Source organism: Salarias fasciatus, chromosome 16, assembly GCF_902148845.1.
Source record: "Salarias fasciatus chromosome 16, fSalaFa1.1, whole genome shotgun sequence".
NCBI lineage: Eukaryota > Metazoa > Chordata > Actinopteri > Blenniiformes > Blenniidae > Salarias > Salarias fasciatus.
The window spans coordinates 5,299,200-5,325,779 of record NC_043760.1 but is presented as its reverse complement, the minus strand read 5'-3'; the positions used below and the strand labels follow the sequence as shown (position 1 = coordinate 5,325,779).

General features: G+C 45.3%; 3 protein-coding genes across 7 annotated transcripts; 2 read left to right on the top strand and 1 right to left on the bottom strand.

The window, feature by feature from the left end:
- Positions 1-3,430: 3,430 nt before the first annotated feature.
- LOC115403239 (3 beta-hydroxysteroid dehydrogenase/Delta 5-->4-isomerase-like) lies at positions 3,431-5,690 on the top strand. The gene is made up of 3 exons (XM_030112091.1): positions 3,431-3,581; positions 4,545-4,709; positions 4,882-5,690. The coding sequence occupies exons 1-3, from the start codon at positions 3,431-3,433 to the stop codon at positions 5,688-5,690; spliced, it is 1,125 nt and encodes a 374-aa protein (XP_029967951.1).
- Positions 5,691-7,491: 1,801 nt separating this feature from the next.
- Positions 7,492-15,647, top strand: LOC115403644 (phospholipase A1 member A-like). Of its 3 annotated transcripts, none has more exons than XM_030112615.1 (11): positions 7,492-7,931; positions 8,870-9,080; positions 10,872-11,049; positions 11,679-11,787; positions 12,288-12,389; positions 12,669-12,761; positions 12,936-13,118; positions 13,440-13,529; positions 13,931-14,036; positions 15,035-15,190; positions 15,282-15,647. In XM_030112615.1, exons 1-11 carry the CDS (start codon positions 7,868-7,870, stop codon positions 15,370-15,372), a joined length of 1,383 nt encoding a protein of 460 aa, XP_029968475.1. In that variant the 5' UTR covers positions 7,492-7,867; the 3' UTR covers positions 15,373-15,647. The 3 variants fall into 3 exon arrangements, with proteins under 3 accessions (XP_029968475.1, XP_029968474.1, XP_029968476.1); XM_030112614.1 differs by having other exon boundaries at positions 8,864-9,080; XM_030112616.1 differs by having other exon boundaries at positions 8,864-9,080; positions 12,954-13,118; positions 15,282-15,645.
- Positions 15,648-16,161: 514 nt separating this feature from the next.
- LOC115403645 (popeye domain-containing 2-like) lies at positions 16,162-25,407 on the bottom strand. Of its 3 annotated transcripts, none has more exons than XR_003933229.1 (4): positions 24,683-25,407; positions 21,519-21,627; positions 20,063-20,592; positions 16,162-17,417 (listed from the first exon to the last, which is right to left on the bottom strand). XR_003933229.1 is itself a non-coding variant. In XM_030112619.1 (4 exons), exons 1-4 carry the CDS (start codon positions 25,174-25,176, stop codon positions 17,335-17,337), a joined length of 1,074 nt encoding a protein of 357 aa, XP_029968479.1. In that variant the 5' UTR covers positions 25,177-25,407; the 3' UTR covers positions 16,162-17,334. The 3 variants fall into 3 exon arrangements, 2 of the variants coding, with proteins under 2 accessions (XP_029968479.1, XP_029968478.1); XM_030112619.1 differs by having other exon boundaries at positions 20,205-20,592; XM_030112618.1 differs by lacking the exon at positions 16,162-17,417 and having other exon boundaries at positions 20,037-20,592.
- Between the last annotated feature and the right edge of the window lie 1,173 nt (positions 25,408-26,580).

Sequence of the window (26,580 nt, the reverse complement as noted above, 5' to 3'; positions counted from 1 at the left end):
CACCACATCACATCAAAAAGGTTAAAAAAAAACTCTGTTTTTGTACTTGAGTAAATTTCAATGTTTTTATCAGGACTTCTGTAAAAAAATGTGAATATTTCTGTCGACTTTGTAACGTTCTCTACTGACATGCAGCGTTTTAAGATGAAATAAAAACCTTTACAGTTCCTCTGGTTCCAGTGAAGTTCAGTCGGGCTTGGAAAAGTGTTTTTCCACACACAGCTTGCAGGAACACACTGATGATAGTGAAGAGTCCTTGAAGCTTCGTCCTTCACCTCCAGATAAGGCAGCACAGCTGAGATATGAGACCAAACACCAAGGATTTCAGACGATCAGAGCATTTCAAACAGGGACAGGCGGCTCAGAGTCACTGGGTGCGCGGCTTGGACTGTGGGAACAAACTGGAGAAACCCAGTGAACATGTTCTCCCTGTGAGACAGAACCTCTGCTGAACATCCAGAACATTCCACTTCACGATCACTCTTAAACGTCCCGTTTAAACCATTTAAACGACTGTTTTCAAGCGAAAGTGGCAAAATTCTGCAGCATCCTGGACGTCTGTTTCCACAACAACAATGCTTGGAGCCGCTGAACATGCAACTTTTTGCTCCTTCTCTGTGGAAATGGGGGGAAAAAGCCATGTCTGTTTGCATTTTGCAGGTGATCCACTAATAACAACATGAGGGACTTTTGGAAACTCTTTTTGTTGCACATCAATCTAGAACAAACTGCGTTAATTTGACTTTCAGTTAATCAGCCACAAACTCAACGGTGTGGAGCGAAGACGAGCTGAGAAGGAGGAAGAACCCAGAAAATGAGGGCCAGCAGAGGAAATGCATGTTTAACAGCAGCCTTTCTGCTGAAGGCTGATTCTCTGTTTCAAACATGTTTAATATCTTGAGTCATAAACGTTCTGGAGGAATCCCTCCGTCTGCTGTTCTGCTGTCAGGCAGAAGGAATCCTGAACACCTCGGTGGGTCGATCAGCTCCCGTCTGTGTGAACACAGTGTAAAGTTTGAACTCATTCTTATGCTCGCAGTCCTTTAGCAGATCAGGCTTTTATTTTGAAAAGAGTATTTTATACTCAAAAAAAATGCTCTGTTTAAATGAATGAATGTTTATTTGTGGTCACTGATCAACACAGAAAAAATACAAACTAACCCTGAAGATCATTACATAAATCTTGACTCTCATCCTCAGTCTGAACTGTAACTCTGACTTATTTTCTATTTTACAGCTTTTTTTTAAGTTGACAGCAAATTACTACATTAAGACTGAGTTTTAAAAACAGGAACTCATCTACACTCACGCTCTCACTTCCTCAATAATAAACAGTCCTCTTGAATTATTTTAGCTCTCTTTCAAATTAAAATAACTCTTCAATAAAAACAAGAAGGCTTTTATTCTCAAATCCAAAAAGGTTTGTGGGAAATAATGAATCAATTAAATACTTTCATACACACAATGTTACAGGGTTTTTTTTTGCTTTAAGCATTTTTGTGCATGAAGTTTGTCCTTTGTGGAGTTTAACCTCCACAGCCGATCGCTCCATTCATGCAGGAGCATCTGAATCGCCGCCACCAGGCCGGTCACACTGAAGATAAAGCAGAGCAGGAGCGTTTTGAAACCAGACTGACCTTTAAATAGCGAGTAGAGCTGAAGTGGAGCTGTGGTCGGGCCCCACAGGGCTCCTGGCCTCTCTGCACTGTCTATTTAGGCTTTAAAGTCTCTCTGACCTTGTTATGATCTTCTTTTCTGTGCAACAGTGTAAAGAAGGAAATAGAAACTGCAGCCTTTATTCTCTGAAATGTACCGGGTCAATGAGTGATTCTGGTTTTAGAGGCCAAAGCAGCAGAAGTGGCGCCTGTTGGGTTCTGTGGCTCCAGGAGCAGCAGCTCGGTCGGGTCATGAGGACCAAACGTCCAGTATGTCAATCAAACATTCCCTTCCATGAGAGAAATGTGAACCAGGAACATGGAAACAGAGCCGTGAACCTCAGAAACAGCAAGTTATGAAACAGAATCAGCGCCGGTGGTCTCGATCAAGAGAGAAAGGCAGAAAATCAAAGCTTTAAGATTGACTTCAGAGGCAGAGACTGTCATCACTCATCATTTTTGCGTTTTCATTTCCATTTTGAAAATGATGTCCATTTCCATGGCAACGGCAGAAACGATGCAGTGAGCGTAACGGGCCAGGAGGTGGCGCTGTTTTTATAATGAAACAACACTGCAGAGAACAAAATAAAGATATAGAATGGGAGAACACAGACATTCATGTGGACAGACGACCAAGAGTACGATGACTGTCAACAATAGAACTACCAGGACCAGGAGGATCTGGACCAGGACCAGGAGGATCTGGACCAGGACCAGCACCAGGAGGATCTGGACCAGGACCAGGACCAGGACCAGGAGGATCTGGACCAGGACCAGGACCAGGAGGATCTGGACTGGGAGTTGTGACACTCTGGAGGAAACATGGCCATCCAAACCATAAAGAAATCAAAATGTTTATTGGGGGAAAAAAACACTAAATGTGCAGTAATTCCTTCTCCAGATGCTCTGATGGTTGACTCTCATGATTTTGCACCAGAACTTTCCAAACCTTTCATGATAAAAGCTGCACGGCGGCTTCTTCGCCACAGATTTCATCCCAGATTACAGATGATCCGGTCGATTCACTTCAGATCTGAGACTCTGAATCAGGAAACGAAGAAACGACTTCTTCTGCTCTTTTAATCACATTATTTACAGACTGAAACCAGCTTCAGAGTCGGAGCCATTTTGATAAAGTTGTGTTCCCAGAGGCTCTGAGCTCCGTGCAAACATCAGAAGTTTTGTGTTGAAGGTGTCTGTTGGGCCGTGGACAGTTGAGGAACTCCACCTGTTGTAGCAGAGTTTCCCCCACGGAGGGTTTATCACCAGCAGCCTCTTCCTCCCGGCAGTCCTTCACTCTGGGAATGTTCTGGAGCAGATCCTCCTCCTCCTCCTCCTCCTCCTCCTCCTCCTCCTCCTCCTCCTCCTCCTCCTCCTCCACGCCGTCCTGATTTCTTCTCTGACTGTGTCACATGCTGAGTCGGCCCACTGAACACTCGCCCCCCGTCAAATAAGAGGCTTCATCATCTGTCCTTGGCACAGAGACAGACCAGTTGTGTCTAACTCCAGAAAGCCTCGCATACCGTCGCTTCCCTGCACCTTTCTTCTTTCCACACTGCAAGTAAGTCGGCTCTCCAGAGTTTTTCTTTATGAGAAGAAGCCGTTCGGCCTCTCAGAGCAAGAAACTGAACACAAAGCTTGTTCTTCTGTTTTTTTTTTTTTTTTTTGCTTCATTTTGAGAGAGAGCTTCAAAGAGGGCTCTTGAAACGAGACAGAAGAAAGACTTGTTTGTGTGTTTGCATGTGTGTGTGTGTGTGTGTGTGGCAGCAGGAGCGATGTCTCTGCGAGGCGATGTGTGTGTGGTGACCGGGGCGGCCGGATTCCTGGGGAAGAGGCTGGTGAGGCTGCTGCTGGAGGAGGAGCGGCCGGCCGAGATCAGGCTGCTGGACAAACACGTCCAGCCTGAAGTCCTGGACGGCCTGGAGGGTAAACGCTCTCCATGCAGCTCGCTTTAACGCTGCAGTGTGGTTAAAAACACACTGCAGGTCCAGGGACATGTTAAATAATGTGTTTTCAGCTCATGCTGTTAATATTTCATGCTTTAACAGCGAGATGTGGCTCATTTTTCACGCTGCTTTTATAATTAGTTCATAACTATCGTATCTAATGTTATTAAATGGATGAAAACTCAAATTTAATGCTTAAAAGAGCAACGGGAGAGTATAATTTAGGTTTTACAGCATTCATTTTATGGAAAAAGTTCCTATATACATGTGAGACGTGTAGCTGATTGTTAAATTATGACATTTTTCTTCACAAAATGGATCAGTTACTGACAGTAACTGTTAAACAGTAAGTACAACAACCCTTCGTAAACTGCTTTTCTGTCTTATCTATGTACTGTTTATTTCTCTGATGATATTTAAGATCATTTCCAGATTAGATCAAGCGGTAGCATCAACATGAGGTGAATCTGAAAATGATTAAGAGTCAGATGTGGTTTATTTTTCCTGAAATATGCTGCTGAAGTACAGAGCCTGCTGGTTTTCTTCCTCCTGATCCTCCTCATTCAGTCAGAAGGTAAACGTCGGAATAAAGTCAGTTTGTAAAGTAAGAGGAGCTTTTACGAAGAAAACAGGTGAAACTTGCAGTTTCTTTTTAACCAAAGTTTTCAGCACAGTTGTCATGTTTTGACGTTATTATGCCAATTTTAAAAATCCTATTCAGGCAGCACTGACTTCACTGTGATGAGAGCGTTAATTTCATGCATTTCAAGGTCATCAAGAATTCGTCTTTATGGGTTTATAGAGACTAAAGTCGCGTTTGGCACCGCAGCATTTCAGGAAAACGTAGAACTTTGATATTTTAGGTGTCCGTTTCCATGGTGACGGTACTGGAAGCCGTTAAACAGCTTTCTGAGGTGTTAAAGCTGGTGCTGCTGTGCGTCAGACTGCCGGGGCGACTCCAGGCTGACTGTGCTCGAGGGCGACGTCCGAGACGGAGACTTCCTGAGGACGGCCTGCCGGGGGGCGACGGTCGTCTTCCACACGGCCTCCATCATCGACGTCAGGGACTCGGTGGAGTACGGCGAGATGTACAGCGTCAACGTGCGAGGTACAGGAGGCCGCGACCAAAAAAACCACGATCGGATTCGAGCTCTGCTACCTTCAGTGTTAATTTTTGGAGTGTGGGATGAAATGCGTCCTTCGCCGACCGTTTCCTCAACCGTTCTGTCTGTTTGCTGGTCTTCGGTTCTCGTGACCGCGGCGGCGTTTCTCCCCGACAGGAACGCAGCTGCTGCTGGAGGCCTGCGTCAGCGAGAACGTCTCGTCCTTCATCTACACCAGCACCATCGAGGTGATGGGGCCCAACCCGGCGGGCGACGCCGTCACCAACGGCACCGAGGACACGGCCTACAAGAGCTCGCTCAAGTTCAACTACAGCAAGACCAAGAAGGAGGCGGAGGACCGCACGCTGGCGGCGCACGGCGAGGCGCTGCCGGGCGGCGGCCGGCTGGCCACCTGCGTCCTCAGGCCCATGTACATCTTCGGCGAGGGCTGCCGCTTCCTGCTGGGCCACATGGCGGACGGGGTCCGGAACCGGGACGTGCTGTTCCGCATGTCGCGGCCCGAGGCGCTGGTCAATCCCGTCTACGTGGGGAACGTGGCGGCCGCCCACCTCCAGGCGGCCCGGGCCCTCCAGGACCCCCGCCGGCGGGAGCGGGCGGGGGGGCAGTTCTACTTCGTGTCCGACGACACGCCGCCCGTCAGCTACTCGGACTTCAACCACGCCGTCCTGGCGCCGCTGGGCTTCGGGATCCAGGACCGGCTGCCGCTGCCGTTCCCCGTCTTCTACGCCTTCTGCCTGCTGATGGAGGCCGTCTGCGCGCTGCTCCGCCCCTTCGCCCGCCTGGTGCCGCCGCTCAGCCGCCAGCTGCTCATCATGCTCAACACGCCCTTCAGCTTCTCCTACCAGAAGGCCCGGCGGGAGCTGGGCTACGTCCCGCGCTACGGCTGGGATGAGGCGCGGCGCCGCACCACCCAGTGGCTGGCCGAGCAGCTGCCGGCCCAGCGAGACAAGCTGAGGAGGAAGTGAACCGGCAACTCCTGCCTACACGGGAAAACTTTAACCTTATGAAATGATTTTTCAAGATTTTACTTTTTTTTTTTTTTGTACTTTTCAAAATGAAACAAACATCACTGATCATAATTTCTTTTCTTTTTTCCAATTTTAAAACTAGAAAATATAAAGCCACCGGTGTGTATCATAAGGATTGTCAAAAATGTTCCTGTCTGGGACCAGTTATTATTATTATTTTTTATTATTATTATTATTATTATTATTATTATTATTATTATTATTATTATTATTATTATAACTCCCAAAATAAAACTATAAACAATTATATTAAAATAATAAAAAAAATATATTGAAAATAATTGAATTAAGTTTATGATAAATAAATAAATAAATAAATAAAAAAATAAAAATGTACATGTTTGCTTTACGGTTTATTTGATATTTTTAACTTTAAAATTCTTCAATATCATCAAAAGCAATGTAAAAGGTGGTTTAACACTGTGATGACAGGAGAAGCACTTGGAGGATCTTAAATGTTGAATCTTCGTTGATAAAACAAACTGGGAGTTGTTTTAGACATTTAAGGGGAAAACTCTCCTCTGGCTTTTATTATTCTGGCCAAGGTCCACATCTTCAAGGAAAAAACACACAAAGAAAACAACTTTCCCACAATGACTGCTGTTATTTAGCTTTCATGTTGACTGACCTTTTCAAATTACTTCTAAACTACAAGACACAACCTTGACTCAAAGAGATGTGTGTGTGTGTGTGTGTGTGTGTGTGTGTGTGTGTGTGTCTGTGAGACAGAGAGAGAGAGAGAGAGAGAGAGAGAGAGAGAGAGAGAGAGAGACAGAGAGAGAGATTCACAGTGGAAAAATCAACCAATCCCCTGATGATTGATTTCCTGACTTTACAAGGTGACCTCGTCTCTCTCTCTCTCTCTCTCTCTCTCCCTCCGTCAGGACAGCAGTACTTGTGGGGTCCGTCCACTGACACAGTGCCTGTAACGTAATTCTAACATTTCCAAGGTTACTGAACTGCTCCAGACGAGAGGCCAGAAAAACAAATAAATAGTTGCTTTAGCACTGAAGGTTCAGACCACACACACACACACACACACACACACACACTCCAACAACCACTAAACTGTGCGTGCCTGTGTGTGTCCAAATTGACGGTAAGTATTCATTATGCAACAGCTTTTGGTCCCCACAAAAGAAATAAATACACACACACACACACACACACACACACACACACACACACACACACACACACACACACACACACACAGACACACGTTCTCGTTTCCTCTGCTCTCATTCAGCTGTTGCTCACTGCTCTAACCTCCACCATTACTTTCTCACTCTGACCTGATGGATCTGTCGACCCTCCAGTGAGCCGGTCCTCACAACGTGGGTGTTTTCCTGCCATCTGGGACTTTTATTTTCTCCGTGTCTCCTTCTAACCTCAAGCAGAACGACTGACTCAGCCCTAAAATTAGACCCTAAACCTTCAATCATATCTCTATAAACTTCAGTTTCTGTCCCCACAATGTGAGTGTAGACAATAAATACACAAACACACAAACACTGTGCTCTTAGGGACATTTCGCTAATCACTGTAAACTTCACTGCAGTTTGTAACTCGATGGGAACACACACAGCGTTGACAACTTCTCTTTGTGTGTGTGTGTGTGTGTGAAACAGATTTAGGTCCTCACCGCAGAGTTTAAACCCACACACACACACACACACACACACACACACACACACACACACACACACGCAGGCAGCCCGGCCAGAGTTCAGCCTTTTGAACAAACAGCCATTGAATACAAATGAGGTCATGGATTCAGCACCAGGCGGAGGACCGTCAGCTCGGCTCACACACCGTCTGATGGGGAAATAACACTGAAAGATGAGCGTAATGAGTGATTCAGCTCACACCGAGGCTGGAGGACGACCGTAGGGGTGTGTTTAACCAGCTGTGTGAAGCCTGGACTCTTGTTCCTGGGATTCCCGTGTTGCTGGCTGCCGGTTCAGGGCCGGGGGTGTGTGTGTGTGTGTGTGTGTTTGCGGTGGAGACTGGTGTGAACCCAGCTCCTGCTGGGATTTACTGGAGGCTGAGCGGCGTTAAGCTCCACGGCAGCAGCAGCTCCAGGCCTCAGCCGGCCGGCTGGCGGGGGAGAAATGAGTCTGAAGCAGCGGATCGTCCTCTGCTGGGTTTTAGTGATCATCGCTTCACTGGCAGCAGGTAAGTCTTCAAACTCTCAACCTGGACTCAGCTTCTCAGGGAGGGATGTTCTGCTGATATGTAGAAATAACAAGTTTTCCTTCCAGGAATAAATGACAGGGAACGAATCTGGCCTCATTTTGATTTGATTTCATTTCATTCAGGCTTGATTGTGACCAGAATTACTTTTAACACTAAATTTTGCTCAACATGTCATAATTGATTCAATGGTTTCATCATTTCAGCATCTATTGTAGCTGTTCTTTTTTTATTATTCTTTATAAGTTTTTTATTCTTTATTAGTACAGTATACTGATAAGTTTATAAAGCAGATCATGTGCCTGAGCCAGTTTCAGGGTTTTATCCATCTGTAAACTATATCTATATCGATAGATAGATAGATAGATAGATAGATAGATAGATAGATAGATAGATAGATAGATAGAAAACAAAAGAAACAAATATGATAAAATTAATTAACTTATTCATTAAATACATAAATATTCCTGGACCATGATCCCATAAATGTATTGTTATTATTATTATTATTATTATTATTATTATTATTATTATTATTATTATTATTGTTATTATTATATTATTTTTTTAATATTATTATTATTACAATAACAGTGTATTCCAAGAAATATGATATGAAATATCAACATCTATGTAACACAAAGAATTTTTGGATTTTTTACATGTTTCATTGCTCAGGAAGTATTTTCTTTAGAAATGCAGTTTTATGAGTAAACAACATGTTATTATTAACAGTTTTCAAACATGACCTTAAATCTTTCATTTGAATATGATCTCAAAGCCTCTTTTGTTTTAGTAAAGTTAATGATTTAACTTCCTGTTATATTAAAAACCTCCGTTCAGAAGCTGTTGTGGTCTCAGTAGAGTCCTGTCAGACGGTCCTGGTTCAGGTCGGGTGTCTCGTTTCCCGCCAGTTTCAGCCGAGCGGCCAGACGATGAGCAGTGCGCCGAACTCAACAACACCACGTGGCAGGAGTACCGGCAGCAGCGAGCCCGGCTGCAGGTTCAATACCTGCTGCTGAGCAGGAGGAACCCGGACTGCGCCCAGAGGTTCAGCCAGGAGTCTCTGGAGCAGCAGGCCTCGCATTTCAACGGCTCGCTGCCCACCAAGGTCATCATCCACGGCTACAGGTGAGCAGGGACGGACGGTTCGAACCCCTGAGCACCGCTTCAGGGGAGGTGGAGGGTTTACCCTTCCTGCAAAAAAATAAACAGTTAATAAAACACTGTAAAAATGTCCAACCAATCAAACATCTGGAAGAAACTGAACCAAGGAAACACACACAGGGAGAACATGCAAACTCCACCCAGAGAGAGCAGTGACCTCAGATATTCTCACTGTGAGGCATTTCTCATTGATCCAACATTCAGCTGCTATAAAACATGATAAATCTAACATTCATTTCACTTTCGCTGCAGTGAATCTTTTGACCAACTTTTGTCTTGATCATTGTGATTCAATTTACATTTATTTCTTCCATTATTTAACCCTTCTGTGGCATTTGAAGAAATTTCTGCCACATTTTTTATAAATAAAAACACAAAATGACAAATGCTTTTTCCAATAGTAGATGCCAACTGTAATTTTCTATGGCCGATCATTTAATTTTATGATAGATAATTGAAAAGTTATCAATATGCAAAACATCATTTGATTCTGAAAGTGGAGCCAGATCAAAAATGTGTGTTTTATTGGAAGTCAATTCAACTCAAAGATTTTTATAAAATACAACAAAGTCATCTCAAAACACTTTTACAGAGAAAAACAACTAACAAAAAAAAAGCTTTTCTTGTGAATTTCAAGGTTGTAATGATGAAACTTTTAAGAAATCCAAATCCTGCTAAATTTTATTCCAATTTATTGAGTAGTTTGCTTCTGAAAAGTGAAAAACGAGCCTGAGTTCATGTTTTTAATCAGAAGCAGCAGTAAGTTTCATCCATTCAGAGAATCAACAACTAACCGACATGAACGTTTCTGTGACTGAGAGGAAGCTGGAGGAGGTGAAGAAAACCACTCATGAAGAGGAAAACATGACAACAACGACTTCAAACTGCGTTTCTCTGAGTGAGGAGGCAGAAATAACCAATAACTCATCATGCAGCGAGACTTCACTCATCCCACCAGAAAAGTATTTTCAGTTCCTTCATAGATAATAATAGAATAGAATGTTTATCCCAAAAAAATCTGATAAGGGTAGAAAATTAAATTAATTAATGTTACTAAGAAATATTGATAATTAGATCACGTGCTGCATATCTAATTAAAAAAAATGTTATTAAGGTCTTACCTTTATTTATAAACGGAGCTCATTTCTGGAGCCTTCTGGATGAAAACCCTTCGAATTATTTCCTCCTGCTTCAAGTGACAGTCTAGTTTAGAAAACAGTTTAATCCTGGATTTATAATCCTCCATCATGTAAAAAGTGCAGATTGAGACACTTTCTTCCTCTGCCGCTGGAATTGAACAGTCTCTGGACTCTAGAGCGCCCCCTAGCAGGAGGCAGGAGAACTGCCTGCTCCACCTCCAGCCTTTCCACTGGAAGATAAACATGATGGACATCAGAACTCTGGAAAATCAAGGGAAATTTATTGACTTTTTAAAAACATTTGATTGACACAGAGTCAGCAGCTCGCGCTCATTTAACGGTCTGATGGCAGCTTTGTGAGAAAATTCATCATCCGACCAATTCTTAAAAAGTGATGAAAACTGTTTTGGTAAAATGAAGCATGAACACCCGTAACACTCGCAGTGATGCAGAGAGAGCAGGTTAACATCTATGAAGTTATAATTAACTGTTTGCGTTTAATGTTTAAAGAACCAGTATAGCTACAGACTGTGGGTGGAGCGTAACATCGCCCAAAACCCAGAGTTGAGTCCAAACGTCCCTAATCCTGGTTTCTCTCTCTGCCCCCACCCCGCAGGGCTCTGGGCAGTAAGCCCTCCTGGGTGAAGGAGCTGGCCCAGGCCCTGCTCCGGGCCCAGGACGCTAACGTGGTGGTGGTGGACTGGGTCTACGGAGCCTCCTTCGCCTACAACCTGGTGGTGGAGAACTACAAGGAGGTGGCGGTGCAGATCTCCGTCCTCATCAACGAGATGCAGGCGAGGAGAACGAGTCAGGAGGAACTTTACCTGCTTTAATGGAGGATTTTCTGTCATTTTTGCATTTTTGTAAAATTTTTGGACATTTTTTTTAAATTATTATTATTATCATTATTATTATTATTATATTGACATATATTATTATATTATTAACAATAATATAAATATTCATAATTGTTTTATTGTTAAAGTGCTACTTTAAATTCAAACAGGAACAAGAAGAAGTATAAACACCATAAATTGGAGTCATCATAAAACACGATTAAAATATATGATAAATAGTTGTTGTTGGAGGAATTTCACTTGTTTGATATTTAGAGAGAAATTAAAGAATTATTGTTTGGAAACAGCCTAAAAAAAGATGGAGGGATTGATTTAAAGTGGCAAAAAACAAAGTGGTAAAGTGGTAAAATCACAGAGCATTAAAAAAACTATTTGAAAAGATGAAAAGAAAAAAACAATTGATGTCTAAAGTGTCTTAAAGCGTTAAAAGTCAAAAAATAATCATGTCAAGCTGTTATTGTTAACAAAGGGATTAGTTAACAGCTGTTTTAATCTGCGGTGCTGGATGTTTTAGTGATTAAAGGTTGACAATCGGCTCTACCTGCTGTGGATGTTTCCTCCCTCAGAAACACGGAGGCCGGCTGGAGCAGTTCCACTTCATCGGGGTCAGCCTCGGGGCGCACGTCGCCGGGTTCGTGGGGACGCTGTTCGAAGGGAAGATCGGAAGAATCACCGGTCGGTTCAGATTCACGCTTCTCCTCCTTAATCCTGCTACACTTTAGAGTTTTCTCATTAGGGAATGTTAAAGGAGGAAAAAACTTAAGCAAAACTTACATGTAGGAAGGTTCCGAGCTGCTGAGTCGACTCTAACGACCTCCACGACCCTCTGACCTTCAGCGTGACCTTCACTGATCAGCGCAGCTCTTCGATAAGAGACACTGGAGCTGTGAGCAGCGACAAGGCGCCGCTGTTAGCTCGTTTATATCAGGGTTTCTGTTAGAGGGGCTCAGTGGCTCAATGGCTCCACAACAGTTTAGATCCGACAACCACGTGGAAAAATGAACATCTACATTCTGGGAAAGTCCAAGAAACGGGAATGTTTGGTGTGTTTGTGCTGTTTTGTTCCCCTCCTGTCTTTGTGTCGCTGCTTCTGTCTCTCGAGTTTTACACTTTACTGGTTCTCTGGTTTGAGACGAGGTTTAATCAACAGACTGTTTCCCCCCCCTGCCGTCCAGCCCTGGACCCCGCTGGGCCCATGTTCAAAGGAGCCGACACCTTCGACCGCCTGGACCCGTCCGACGCCCAGTTTGTGGACGCCATCCACACCGACTCCGACTGTGAGACGCCTCCTTCCTTTTCCCGCCATGTTGGTTTCCCTCAGCGCCCAGTTCCCCTCCTCAGAGGATTAACGCTCTGGATTCAGTCCTGCATGTCGTAACCAGATTGAAACTTTTGTTTACTGAGCTGCTGGGAGACCTTTAGAGGGGTTTTTTTTAGAACTTTCTGGAGTTTTTAATGAACTAGAAGCAGACGCTGCATGGCCTGCATGTTCAAGTTTCCTCAGTTTGACTCCAAACTAATTTTTCTTTTCCATGTTTTTCTCTCCTGTGAGGCAGATTTCGGGATTTCCATCCCTGTGGGCCACGTCGACTTCTTCCTGAACGGAGGAAAGGACCAGATCGGCTGCGCTCGCTCCAGATTCCCTTCAAGTAAGCTTTAAACACAATCCTGAATGAATTCTGATGGTTTTAACCTGCTTAAATAATGATGATGATGATGATGAAGGTGAAGGTGATGATGATGATGATGATGAAGGTGATGAAGGTGATGGGGTGGTTTTCCATGCAGCCGTCTGCCCCCTCAGTGCTGCTCTGTGTTGTCAGTTCTCATTTATTTCCCAGTGTACGGCTACGTGATCTGCGACCACATGAGGGCGCTGCACGTCTACATGAGCGCGCTGAACGGCTCGTGCACGCTGCTGGGGGTCCCGTGCGCCTCCTACGAGGACTTCCTGCAGGGCCGGTGTGTGGACTGCGAGGACTTCAAGGGCTCCTGCCCCACCATAGGTACACTGTGTTTCATTTTGATTTGAAAAAGGCCTAAATGGCTCTGAACTGTCGGATCATTCATGTCAGACTCATTTCATCAGTAACATCACATCCTGCAGCCTGATAAACACTGAACTGTTCAAAGAGTGAAAGCTATAAATATCAGCTCTGGTTCTCTGCTGAGCCTCAGTCTCACCAGCAGGCAGCAGGTCACACACACACCGAGGGTCTCACACACACACCGTCTGACAGCTTCTTATCACACAGTCGATACAGGAGAGGCTTCATGACACCTGACCCCACTCACTGTGTGTGTGTGTGTGTGTGTGTGTGTTACAGGTTTATCACAGAACAGTGGCATACACACAGCTCTGCTTCCCAGTGAGAAAAAGCTCTTCCTCCTCACCACGTCTTCGCCTCCTTTTTGTGGTCAGTTTGTTTTAATCTCGCGTGTTTCGTCTCCACATTGACCTCAGTTCATCCTGATATTCTGTCTTTTCTCCTACAGTAATTAAAAAAGTTGATTAAACCTCGAGGTCCTGCATGCATGGAGGAATCAGACTTTCTTAGAAACGCCGGACCTGAAGACAGAAATGTTCTTGTGGACTTGACATTAATTTTAATTTAACATGTTTGTGGACTGTGGGAGGAAACTGACTCTGAATCCATGCGAGAAACGTGATTAATGAAAGATGTATGGAGGACTGGCTCTCATTAGCCTGAACATCTGGCTGAGCGGATCGTTCTTCTCCGCTGTGCATTAACCTCTCCAGCTGTGCTTTGTGTGTGTGTGTGTGTGTGTTTGTGTGTGTGTGCATGTGTGTTCTCAGCTCATCACATCCTGCTGGAGCTGGAGGTTTCTCCGCTGGAGAAGAGCGCCGAGCTGGAGGTCACTCTGAGGACCGAGAACCTGGGAACCGAGCGGCGGCTGCGGCTGTACGTACCGCGTCTGTCTCCGCTCACTGTCCAGGCTGTTCAGTAAATCCCAGAATATCAGAAATCCTATAAACAGACTGCAGTTCATTACATTTATTTACAGTTTTAAATTCTCTGTAACTGAACCGCCTGCTGGAGGAAAGATGTCGTTACGCACTGTACCACCTTGTGGCAAGAAGTGGTATTACAAGACTTAAATTACTCATTTCAGTAAATATCTTACAAATATTAGATTTTTTAGTATCTTTAGAATAGGAATAGTACTAGACTGTCTTTTCGAGGCATATTTTAGGACTTTACTTGATTTTTTTTTTTCTTTTTTTTTCAAGAGCTGCAGAGTGACTCATGTTTGAGGAAGGAAGTGTTCCTACGGAACAGCAATTGGACTCCCGGCTGTTTTTTACAGATGAAATCTTAAGTTTCACCACATTAAATCACTACATTAAATCATATTGGGCTTTAAAGGGTTTCACAGGGTCCAGGGATGCGTGGTACAGAGAGCATACATCTGTTCAGGATTTACAGTCTTATTTTTTAAAGAACTCGAGATTTTAGAAACCCTAACGAAAGAAGACTCGTTTATTCATGAATTCTCTGTCATTATTATTTTCTTCAGTTTGGAAACAGACAGACGTTTGTAAAATTGTGGGAAAAAAAAGACCTAATTAAATCTAAACCGTCCCATCAGTCCTCAGCCCGCCTCTCCAGCCTCTTTCCTGCAGAGTTGTGTTTTCTCTGCGCAGCTTCTATTTCCAGAAGCGTGGGGAGGATGCAGAGCTGCAGCAGGTGCAGGAACACCGACCCGTGCACGGCCCTCGTGCACGAGTTCCTTTCAGTTCAGCTCTGTTGGCTTTTTGTGAACGTGGGAACAAAACATCACCTCAGAAGACTGAGAACATCCCATCTTCTAGACCTGAGGTGTCAAACACAGGCTCCTGTGTGTGTGTGTGTGTGTGTGTGTGTGTGTGTGTGTGTGTGTGTGTGTGTGTGTGTCGCAGGCAGACCGACAGGGCGGTCTACAGGGCCGTGCTGCCTCATCCCGCCCCCCTCTGTGAGATCAGCTCCATCTGGATGAAGAACACCGGCGCCCGGTTCTACCGGCAGGCAGAGATCCACGTCAAGTCCGTCTGCGTGTCCGAGTTCCCCTCGCCGAGGTGCGGCAGCTCGCCACCCGCCTTCCGACCATCGGGTGTAAAGCCCGGATCGATTGATTGATTGATTAATTGATCGACTGCTTTGTTTCAGGCCGGAGAAGCCTGTGTGTGTGAACAACGTCCGCCTGAGGCGAGGAGCTCCGTGGTCACATGACCTGGTGCAGGTCTGCAGCGTCTTCTGATCCCAGTGACTCCAGAGACCATTGGTCGCTTTCTTACTTCCTCTGCCTCGTTTTTTTATTGACTATAAAATAAAGCGGTATGAACGACTGTTCTGAGTTGCAGAAAAGAAGTTTGCACTAATTATTAGAGTTTTCTGTTTTCCTCTTTGCTCGCTGTTGCCTCCAGGAAGACTTTATTCAAATGAAATTCACTTATTCTGTGGTTTTAGAAGGACTCAGTTTCTCCCGAGTGTTTTTATTTTGAAATGTTATTTTGTAGTATTTTTAGAAATAAACTGTTCACTGACCTTTGACCTTTGTCCGTCTGCATTTCTGCTGTTTTGTGTTTGAGAGAAAGCGAAGGATTGTTAATGATTTCAGGTGGATTTAATTGAAATACATTTCAGGACTTTTGCCTCAAACACTGAAGTTAAAATAAATGTGGACACAATGAGACACAGTTTGAACCTTTAAGTTGAAACAATTAAAAGAATCCACTTCTTTCCTGAGTAACAATCCAAACTATTTTTTTTTCTTTCAACTTTTGATGCCTTTTACTGTGAAGGGAAAAAATATGCATGAATAATAAACGCTCTATTTGATCAAAAGTAGGGCTAACAGAGGTAATTGCGATTGAATTTGTCAAAAAAATAATTTTTTAAATTGTGATAAATCATACAATTAGGGATCGGGAAAACCGTAATGGATGTAGATATTATACAATATAATACATTGGTCTTCATGGAACTTTATTTTGAAAGTAAATCCAAAAATTCTTCCTTTGTGTTCATTTGATTCCTAATTAAAAACTCTGAAGAGAAATGAGTCCAAACAGGAAGTTGTGATGTTGAAATTCAAAAGATTAATCTTAAATCAACCGATCTGTTAGAACTCTGCGTGACCTTGAAGTTATGTTCCGTCGCCGCAGCAAGGTCACACAGAATTCACAGAGGTTGTTTGTTTGTTCAAATTTCAACGATTAATCTAAAATCAACTTCCTGTCTGGACCGATGACCTTTTTATGTTATGTTTTTAAAACTGCCTTGAAATGCAAAACAACAGAATTTTAAATATGCGTTTTAAAAAGCAGTCAATCACAATTAACTAAGGAAATTCTGTGATCAATCACGATTAAGAAAATTAATCTTGACAGTACCAATAAAAACTTATCAGTTTAATTAGAGTTATTTCTAATAAGGTATCTGATATAAAGCAGAATGTGAGCGAAGATCCGGCGTGGAGTGACGCTCATCTCCTGACAAACATCAAGAAAACCGCAGTCAGAACACAAACACAGCCGTTCCAAAACAATCCACTCTCTCACATTAAAAATCACGATCACAAACTACATCTCTACAAATGTTTTAAATTCTCTGTCGTTGGCTGAACTTAACGAAAAAGTTCTGATGTTCTGATCCGTTCACTAACAGGAAACCCACTCCAGCCTGGAGACGTTCAGCCAAAACTCTTTATCACACTGAACACGAGCAAACCGTGATACAAACATGTCAAATCGAACGTTAAACTGAGTGACGGTCAAGTCCGAATCAAACACAACAAGTGAGATGAAAACCAAATCCATTCGATTCGGGAGCAGAAAATCAAACCCTCAACATGGAGGAAGGTGTTGGCGGTGAGACGGTGGCGTCCAGTGACTGTTAGTACGAGGTGCCCGTGTGATTCACGCCCGGCAGGCGCTTACAGGTGAAATACATGATCTGCATGTTTATTCGTGATGACACTGACAGAAATCCACCAGCTTTAATCTGTATTTTAGGTTTAAAAGCAGATTCCTGAGTCTTGTGACAATAATCCGTGTTGAACAGCAGCTGCTTCACACACTCAGACTCGCTGGCTTCTCTTTCCTTCAAACGGCTCAATCTGTGACTTGAAGTGTGAGAGGAAGGAAATGTTTCGTCTCATCTCGGTGCTCCGGGGCGTGGAGGGACGGGGAAGGCGCCGCTGCAGGGGGCGGGGCCGTCCTCACAGTTTGGGGGTGTCGGTGGGGGCCAGCGGCGCTCGGCCCCTCAGGAAGCGAGGAGGGACGGTTCCGGCACTGTCGCCCCCTGCAGAGTCAAACAGAGGTCCCCGTCAGGACAGGAGTCATCTGAAAATGCTAAGAGGCCAGTTTCATGCAGGCAAGATAGATGAGCGGAATATCGGCGTTGATGTCAATATCGGACATTTCCCAGGACATCGGTGCCAGCAGATGAGTAAACCTGGTCCCACAGTAACTGTCGATATTTGTGGTCGTTGTCTGTGTGTTGAGTTGGAGCTACTTTAAGTTGAGGAACGTGTAAAAACGAGCTTTGGCTCAGTGTCATGAGTTGACTCGACTTGACGATTTGAACTTTAAAACAAAAACAAAAACTAGTAAACTTGTTTTTTCCTCAGATTTCTTCCTCTAAACATTGTTCCAGTGTTTGTATTGAAGCAGTAAAATCTCCACGGCCTCCAGTGTCTCTGTTATCAATAAGTTTGATCAGTGAGAATGTCGTCAGGACATGAGTTGATATTTCTGGTTTTGCCTTTTTTACTGATTTGGGTTGAAAGTGATTTAAGTTTTAAAACCTTGTCAAAGTATTTTGATTTGTGATTTATCATTAAAAACTTTCATTTGATTAAACTTTCATTGAGGTTCTTGCTAAAAGTTTTAAAGTTATCTTCAAACTAACACTGTTATTTAATTACATTTGTTTTGGAATTGAAGTTTTGTGAAATAAAGAAATTGGTTACTTGTTCATCTTCAGTGTTTATATATGGTAGTTTCCAGTAAATAAAAACATCATAGAAACTTGTGTTAAAGTTTAAATCCACTCCTGTCTACTTTGAATGTACAATTTTCACAATTTTTCTGCAAATTTAGGTCTTTATTCTGAACAGTCAGGAAGTCACAAGCAGGAAGTAGCAACAAATTTCAGGACTGCAGGTTAAAGGTCTCTAAAATCAACCCATCACTGCTGGAATAATGTTCTTTCGACTCATTAAACAAAGTCTAAAGCCACACAGTTATCACTCACACACACACACACACGCAGCAAGGCTGTCCACTGGGAGCAGTTTGGGGTTCTGTGCCTTGCTCGAGGGCACTTCAACACATGGACAAACACGGAATTGAACCTGCAGCCTTCCCACTGAGAGAGAACCTGCTCAAACAGCTGACGTGAAACTAAATTGGCCTCACTGAGGAAAGAACCTGGGAGGTTTGACGTGGTGTGAAAGAAGATTCCCCCAGTGGAGCACGGTGGAGGAAGCATCATGAGTCTGGGCTGCTCTGCCTAAGCGGTTCATTTAAAGGTCTTAATAAATCATGCAGCAGGTCAGACCATCGATCCGAACAGAGGGAGGGACTGATTGATTTTGTGGCCTTTTTATTCCTGCTTCCCGTCCGTTCAGGAGAAACGACCAGGTGGAGTTTAGAACCAGCGCAGAGCCGGGGGGAGGCGGACGGAGGCCCCGGGACACCAACATGAGGTCATTATTTCACTGTGTGTGTGCGTGTGCGTGTGTGTGTGTGTGTGTGTGTGTGTGTGCGTGTGTTTGACATGTCGCTCGTGTTTCCGCTCTGAACCGGATTTGACCGGCCGCTTTAAGAAGCCGTCCAGCCCAAATGTGACCCCGGCCGGCGTCCAGCTGTGAAATGTGATCCTCCGCCTGCGAAGCTGGTTGGTGGGGGGGGGGGGGGGGGCCTGCCGGGGGTGAACACATAAACGAACAGAAGGCCAAACGCGCACGTGGGATTATTATTAGCAGCGGATTTCACCCAGCATCCACCAGATTAACAGGAAAGGAAACAGATACAGCAGAATATTTAATGCCAAACACTTTATCGTTTATATTTACTAATCAAATCCCAGAATTCTTCACAGTCAGCTTTTTATTAAAATTATATTATTTATAAAGAACTGCATTGTTAATCATACTAAACTTCAAATGTGTTTGATTGGAATCTTGATTTTCATCAGCAAAACCCTAAAAAAAAAAACTCTTCAGAGTTTATTAATGCTGTGGTGTTGCCAGGGGAGTTTCTGCTGTCAGGGGGGGCGGGGCTTGTCCCATCCGAAGGGGCGGGGCTTGTTCCTTTAGAAGGGGGCGGGGCTTGGTGGCGTGGGGTATGAGTGGTGCAGTGAGGCGGGGCTGAGAAGTGTTGCTCCCTGAGAAGACAGCTGTCAGTTCTGCACATGGAAACAAAGGAGCATCGACCCCCCCCCCCCCCCCCCCCCCCCCCAACAACGTGATCTGAACGCCTTCTGACATTTAATCAGATTTAATCTTTACATTTGCTAGGATTGGTTTGTCAATGTGCAAACAATATTTTATAATGATCGATCAAACTGATGAGATTTGGACGGATCGGAGTCAGGCGCCGTTAAAAAATCATATTTTTTGTGTTTCTGGTTCAGAGTTCAGGGTTTACACGGCAGCGTTCTGAAACCAAAATCCCTTAAGTACAGGTGGAAGCAGTGTAGTTTTACTTCCAGGCCACAAGGGGGCGCTTTTGGTCGTTTCTGTAGTGAAACCACTGCGAGTCATGACAGTCCTGAGGCAAACGCTGTTCTGATCGTTCATCAGGAATGATGAACTTCAGCCGCGGTGTTATAAAACACATCCAGGTTAGTGAGAGCTGTGCACACACGCACACACACACACACACTCAAACACACACACCGCCCCCCCAGCATGCAGCTGTCCGCCCAGGTGAGGTACTTACATTGCATGATAAGAGGTGACCCAGTGTGTTAGCTGCAGCCCCCTGCCCCTCTACCTCAAATAATCCCTCTCACTGCCATAGTCCACCAAGGATCCCGCCACGTCGGCGAAGTCCTCCAGGACCAGGCTGGTGGAGTCCTCACCCGACGGCAGCTCCGGCTCCGGCTCCGCCTCCAGCTCCGGGTACGGCGGGAGGGGCGGGGGCTGGGCGGGGTCGGGGCTCTGGTAGGCCGGCGCCGGCTCCCGGCCCCGCCGGTCCCTGGCGCCGCCGCCGCCGTCGCTGCCGCTGCCGCCCTCGCTGCCCTGCGAGGACGGGGCCAGCACGTGGTAGAGGCTGGGCAGGCGGATGTCCAGCAGCACGCCGCTCTTGATGTACAGCTTGTTGTTGAGGTTGTAGAGCTTCTCGGCGATGTCGTATCCCAGCATGACGGAGAAGAGGCGGGCCACGTAGCGCTGCTTGGAGATCAGCATGTAGAGGCGGCGGCGGCGCCACGAGACGAAGCGCGAGTCCTCCTCCGCCGTCAGGGTCACCTGGGGGCAACAAACCAAACGCTCAGGCCTCAAGAGCAGCGCCCTTTAGGGTCTGAGCTTCTTCCTGTGGAATGTTTCAAGTTCTGCTCTTCTGACAGGAAGTCGTCTCCATCCTGAAGAAGACGAACCAAAAACCTTTACCAAAAACTGAGACGCGTTCAGAAGCTTCACTTCGATGAAAGTTTCAGTCATCAAAATCATCCCTGATTTTGCCAAAGGTGAGTAAAGATTCTTTTATCTATCTGATAGACTGTTAGTAAATATAATACTGAAAGGATTTCGTTCGTTAGCTTTGGAAATCCATCGTCCACAGTTGTGAAGTCGGGCGCAGGAGGGCTCACTTAACCGAAAACCCAGTCTTGTTTTGTGAATAAAATCCTCATGTCACTCATTTAAAGCAACACTAAGGAACTTTCAGTTTTCATTGATTTTGGCGGCGCCAGTGGACAAAAGCGGTAGTGTTTTGCCTGCAGGAATACTACAGTTCCCATGAGGCCTAGCGCGTGGCGTCGTAAATTGCTGCTCCCGGTGGCGTGCTGTCGGACTGAACTCACCTTCATTTGTTTCCAGTGGCTGTGTGAAGGATGGATAGTGACGAGGTAATGAATCTAAATGAATCTAATGGTGGCTAAACAATGTTATATTGTGATGTGATGCATGCCATAAAGCAGTCCGCACATTTGGAGCTTTTCAGTGAGCAGGGTTCCTACCACCTTCCTCACAGCTGCTTAGTCCAAGTGAAAGCAATACTGACGCCCTCAGCCCGTGACAGAGGGGTCATTCAACTAGCTGTGAGTCGAAGTATCATCACAAAAGATATTAAAATGTTTTATTAAGGTTGAAAAGTTCCTTAGTCTAGGTTTAACTCGTCAGATTGCTTCAGCAGTGTGTGTCGTTCATGGTTCCGGGGTGTTTTGTCCTCGTACCTGGAACTTCCCCTCTTCGTTTGGTCTGAGCGATTCCCACTCGGGGGAGTCGAGGAACTGGTGTCGGTGGATGTAGTGCAGGAACTGGCCCTCCAGAGACACGTTGATCCTGAGAGAGAGAAGCACAACGATCCGAGGTCAAACAGAGGCGGTCACTGTGAGAGACTCAGACGGAGAGTATACGCATAAATAAAGCTAAAGACGGAGTGTGAAGTAAGTTAAATGCATCACATAAATATTAGGCCGAGTGATCTTTCTGTGTATAGAAGCATAATTCAGGGAATCAGTGGATCCTCCTCCAGCTGCTTCCTCGCTGTGAAACAATCCAGCGCTCCCAGCGGGGCCGTTTGATTGGATCACATCGAGGAGCTCTTGATTTATCTTTCCCTTAATGCGCCTCGAATGTTGCCGTTACGACGGCCTGCGTTGTATCAATCAGCTGACGTCCACAGAGAGGAGGCGGCGTGCAAGATCCCTCGCCCTCGTCTCTTTCTGGAAGGATTTCATTCAAACGAAGCCTGAACTTACTGAAGTCCGAACGTCTTCTGAACACCTGAAATCTTCATTCAGGCTCTCTAAAACCCCGAGTGTTGATGAACTGCTGGGTGTTGTGGTGATTAATCACCCCGCGGAGCAGCGTCGGGGGTATTTAGGAGACTCCATGCTAAAAATATCACAGTAGAAGCTGGTACAGGATCTTCAGAGACAACATCCAAAATCCATTCCGAAGGAGGAATAATCAGAGTGTATTGTCACAGTGATTCGTATGTATGGAAACACGCTGTCTTCCTGTCCTAATCTGATGTTTTTGACTGTCGCTTTATTACATTCTGACCTCAATAATGCATTTTTACAGGGTAAATCCCTAAAACACGGTCCTTAAATCTTGTCAGAGGTCTTCCTGGAAGCCCGGTTATATCAGCAGATTAATGCCGATTGTTTTTTCACGACACGTCCAACGATTTCTGACCATCAGACGAAACGTTCTCCCAAAAAACAGAGAAACATTGAGAACAGAACGTGTCTGGAGGGTTTCTGGAGCCTCCAGAGCTGAAGATGGGGGTGCAACGATTCCCAAATGTACCTTAGTGGTGAACGGTGTGATCGTGGAGTTTGCATGTTCTCCACATGTGAGCGTCTGCAGCCCTGGATGAGCTGAGTCACGGTCAGACTGACTCTGTTTACAACATTTCTTCTGTGCTGGCTCTCAGGACGCTGAGCTGCAGCCACGCCGAGGATGTTTAGACGAGGAGGGCTGCGCTTCCTGTGACGAGTCAGTCAGCCGCTCTCTTTTTAATAAACCTGCACGACCGTCTCTGCAGCAGCAGCAGAGCGAGCTCCGCTCTGAAGCCATGACGCTGATGTCTGTCTGAATTGTGTAAAAGTAGATCCGCAGAGCAAGGTCAGACCGCTAATCGGCCAATCTTGATCTGGAGGGGATTTTCTGGTCAAATAAAGGACGAATAAACTAATCCCATCATTATCCACTTCAGCCCTTTACAGGCCTTTTTAGACACTGCGGTGGTGTTTATGATCTGCCTTTAGTCAGTCTGAAAACAAAAGGTCACCTAAATGTTAAATATATGCAAAGAAAACAGAGTTCAAACAAAAATCATTAAATAAGTTAAATTCCTACAGTAAAAAGCAGAAATGTGTCTGGTAAACTGCACCATAAAGGGTTAAACATGACTTTACTCCTTCCATTTGTTTTCTTTCTAGTGCCTCTCTTTTTTATTTATTGGAATGTTTATTCTAATTTGGTTATTTTTGTCCTTTTCTTGTTTGTGTTCGATGTCATGAAGCACTTTCAGTTTCCTTGGTTTCGACTTCCTTCGGCTTTTGTTTGTTTATACTTTGTCTCCATGATTCACATCTGAGGGAAGAACGGCTCCCGGCAGGGTTTTCTTCCCACAGCGCCTCGGAGCGTTTTCACTTCTTACAGATTAAAACTGGACTTTCTGGACTTTGAGGCGATAATACTGCATCACTTTTGTTTCAGTGCAGCTTCCAAGATCAAGTCTATTCGGCGGTTTTCTGTTTTGTCAGAATTACACACATGTCCTTCTATGGCAGGTGTGTGAAACATAAGGACAGTGGACCAAAACCGGAACGTATGTGGCCCCTGAACTGAGACCTGTTTGACACTCCTCTTCCAATGTGTTTAGGAAAGCAGTTTTTGGCGAGCAGATGACTGTTTTGGTAATAATTTGGTTTAATTGTCGTCGTGCGTTGAACATTTGCTTCGTTTAGCGCTCCAGCCTCACGGAGAGAAAAACCCGCTTCCCTTCTGACAGAGGTGGAATCTGCATGTTCTCCCTGTGCATCTGTTGGTTTGCTCCAAGTACTTTACCTTCTGCTAAAGATGATCGACTAAAACTGCAGGTGATCAAATGAAACTCTGTGAGCGATATCAGGTACAAACAAAGGTTTTTGTGCTTTAGGTCGTTTAACGATCTGATTGGAAACGTGGATGGATCACCAAGCCTCCACCAAGCTCTTAAATAAGCATTTGTATGTCTTAACGGAGGAAGTTACTAAACATAATGTAGGACAGGATCTGTCACAAAACTAAAATCTGATGTACAACACAGAAAATGTGTTATAAACAATAAAGTTAGCACACAAAAGTCATGTGGGGCCAGCTGAGGAAAGGTCTCATCACAACATCACAACTTTCAAGAAGGGAAAATATGCTAAATGCTAAATTTACTATTAGTGTAGATCAAAGCATTGATTAACAACCCTTCCCTACCTGTTAAAATGTATCTCAACTTCAACTTTCCAGTAAGTTGCTCCTGCTGTTAAAGAACCAGCGCAAGTACTGACTGCTGGTGTTGCAGCAGATTAAAAGAAGGAGTGAAGGTGATGAAGCCTGAGTGTTTCTGTTCATGATGTTATGTACATTGCATAAAAGTGACAGGTACACTTGCTGTTTTGAATTGAATCAGCAGATAAAATGAGATTATTCCTCTTCCTTGAATGTTGGTCAGATGAGTGAAAATATGACCATGTCCTTCAGCATTCCACACTTTAAATTGTTAATTCCATTCATTCATTCATTCACACCAGTGGAGCTCGATCCACCCAATGGGACCATTTTGGATTGAATGCCTTGCTCACGGACAGAGGAGTTCTGGGATTAACCCCGGGCGCAGAGGCCTCACCTCCCGGACAGCAGGAAGGACAGCTGGTCGATGGGCGTCTTGCCCTCCACGGCGTACGTCTCGCCCGCCCTCAGCTCCACCACCCGGTCCCCGAAGGCGTGGCTGATCTCCTTGAACACGTGCACGGGCACGCCCAGCGGCAGGTACACGGCCTGGTAGAGGGCGGCCAGCTCCTCGCCGCGCACGCCCTCGCGGTGCAGCCGGTACAGCAGGTGGTAGATCTGCAGCAGGCAGGCCAGCAGCAGCAGCAGGTTCCAGGTGAAGACGTCGGCGCCGCACAGCGTCAGGCGGCCCCACAGCGCCAGGCACAGGAAGGCCGGCGACAGGAAGCCGAAGATGAAGAGGCAGCCGTAGGCGCCGCTGCCCCCCATGTAGCCCAGGAACAGGATGGTGCTGCCCAGGTGGTAGATGGCGCCCTCCGTCCGGTTGCTCCAGCCGCCGCAGAGCGGCGGGAACAGCAGGCTGTCCAGCAGGGTGGCGTTGTCCGCGCTCATGCTTGACGGGTGAATCCTCCGAGGGCCGCTGGAACTTCTCGGCACGGTTTGTTCCCTTTTGACGCTTCGTTGGAAGAGAAAATCAAAAATCAAAAATCCTTCAATGTGAAGAAGAAGAGGTTCTCCTGACCGGACGGGTTCCACAGCTGGAATGGGTTTCTCCCTCTCCTCCTCCTCTCATGGTGCGGCCCTTCCTCTCTCTCTCTCTCTGCTCTGGCTTCTCGCCCTCTCTCTGGGTCTTCCTGTTGTCTTTCTTGCTTTTTCTCCCCCCCCTCTGTGTAACCCCCCCCCCGCCAGCCAGCGCTGCAGAGCGGGGATAAGGGAGGGAGGGGGGCGTCGATCCGGCCCTACAAGGATCACCATGTTTGGAATTGAAACCCAAGGAGGAGAGGGTGACAGATAGAAAGCAGGCCTGCTACTTAACATAACAGAGAGTGTGTGTGTGTGTGTGTGTGTGTGTGGGGGGGGGGGGGGGGGGGGGGCGGCGGCAGGAAGCTGAGGAGAGGGACTTCACTCAGTACTGACTGAAGTCCCTCCACAGACCCAGAGAGCCTCCAGGAGGCCTGGTCCGAAGCCGGGCAGCAGGGTGAGGGTGAGAGGACCTGAAATAGGCAGGACGGCGGCTCAGGTCGGGTTTCAGGTATAAACACCCTGCAGCACGCCGCCGCTGCCGCCGCCACCGCCTCACATTTCCAGCTCCCCTTCAACAGAGACGCTTCCACAGACATCCCTCTGAACCGGGTTCAACCCTCGACTTCATCACATCTAAAGTCCAGTTCCCAGGAATGATTTAGTTTTCAGGTCAGAAATAAAGCAGCAAACTGGACAAAGTGAAATAATGAATCTTAATCTTTAAAGCATGTAATTTAACTTGGAACATATCGATATGACAGTTAAATATTCAAAATTCATAGTCAAATATTTCTAATACTGCAGACCAAAGCAGAGAGACTCAGGAGTTCACATCCACTAAATAAATGCAAGAAACAATCCAAGAACTACTTAACTGCTTTTCAAGTTACTTTAACAGTATTGATTACTCGTTTTAAATATAAATATATACCAAGAACTGCTGATCCACATTCTGTTTTTACACTATTTATATGAAGTCTTGAATTTCTCTTTTTTATTTGCAGAAGCACAAGTAATATACTTTTATTTTAAATGTCATACAATGATTTAGCAGGAGTTTGCTCTGAATTCAACTGAAATTAATCATAAATCCACAAGTTTTTTTTCATTTTACTACAATATGAAGCACAATTTTGGGAGTTTCTCATATTTCGGTTATTTTGTTTACAGTTTTGGCTCTAAAGTAAATGTTACATGCACACACACACACACACACACACACACACACACACACACACACACACACACACACACACACACACACACACACCA

What these genes read in the sequence shown, in the direction of transcription:
- LOC115403239 (XM_030112091.1), top strand. Translation starts at nt 3,431, where the DNA reads ATGTCTCTGCGAGGCGATGTGTGTGTGGTGACCGGGGCGGCCGGATTC. An exon ending in AGTCCTGGACGGCCTGGAGG is followed by an intron (nt 3,582 to 4,544) that starts GTAAACGCTCTC and finishes GCTGTGCGTCAG; the next exon opens with ACTGCCGGGGCGACTCCAGG. An exon ending in GTACAGCGTCAACGTGCGAG is followed by an intron (nt 4,710 to 4,881) that starts GTACAGGAGGCC and finishes TCTCCCCGACAG; the next exon opens with GAACGCAGCTGCTGCTGGAG.
- LOC115403644 (XM_030112614.1), top strand. Translation starts at nt 7,868, where the DNA reads ATGAGTCTGAAGCAGCGGATCGTCCTCTGCTGGGTTTTAGTGATCATC. An exon ending in GAAGATCGGAAGAATCACCG is followed by an intron (nt 11,788 to 12,287) that starts GTCGGTTCAGAT and finishes CCTGCCGTCCAG; the next exon opens with CCCTGGACCCCGCTGGGCCC. An exon ending in GGGCTCCTGCCCCACCATAG is followed by an intron (nt 13,119 to 13,439) that starts GTACACTGTGTT and finishes TGTGTGTTACAG; the next exon opens with GTTTATCACAGAACAGTGGC.
- LOC115403645 (XM_030112618.1), bottom strand. Translation starts at nt 25,176, where the DNA reads ATGAGCGCGGACAACGCCACCCTGCTGGACAGCCTGCTGTTCCCGCCG. An exon ending in TCCTTCCTGCTGTCCGGGAG is followed by an intron (nt 21,628 to 24,682) that starts GTGAGGCCTCTG and finishes TCTCTCTCTCAG; the next exon opens with GATCAACGTGTCTCTGGAGG. An exon ending in ACGAAGAGGGGAAGTTCCAG is followed by an intron (nt 20,593 to 21,518) that starts GTACGAGGACAA and finishes TGTTGCCCCCAG; the next exon opens with GTGACCCTGACGGCGGAGGA.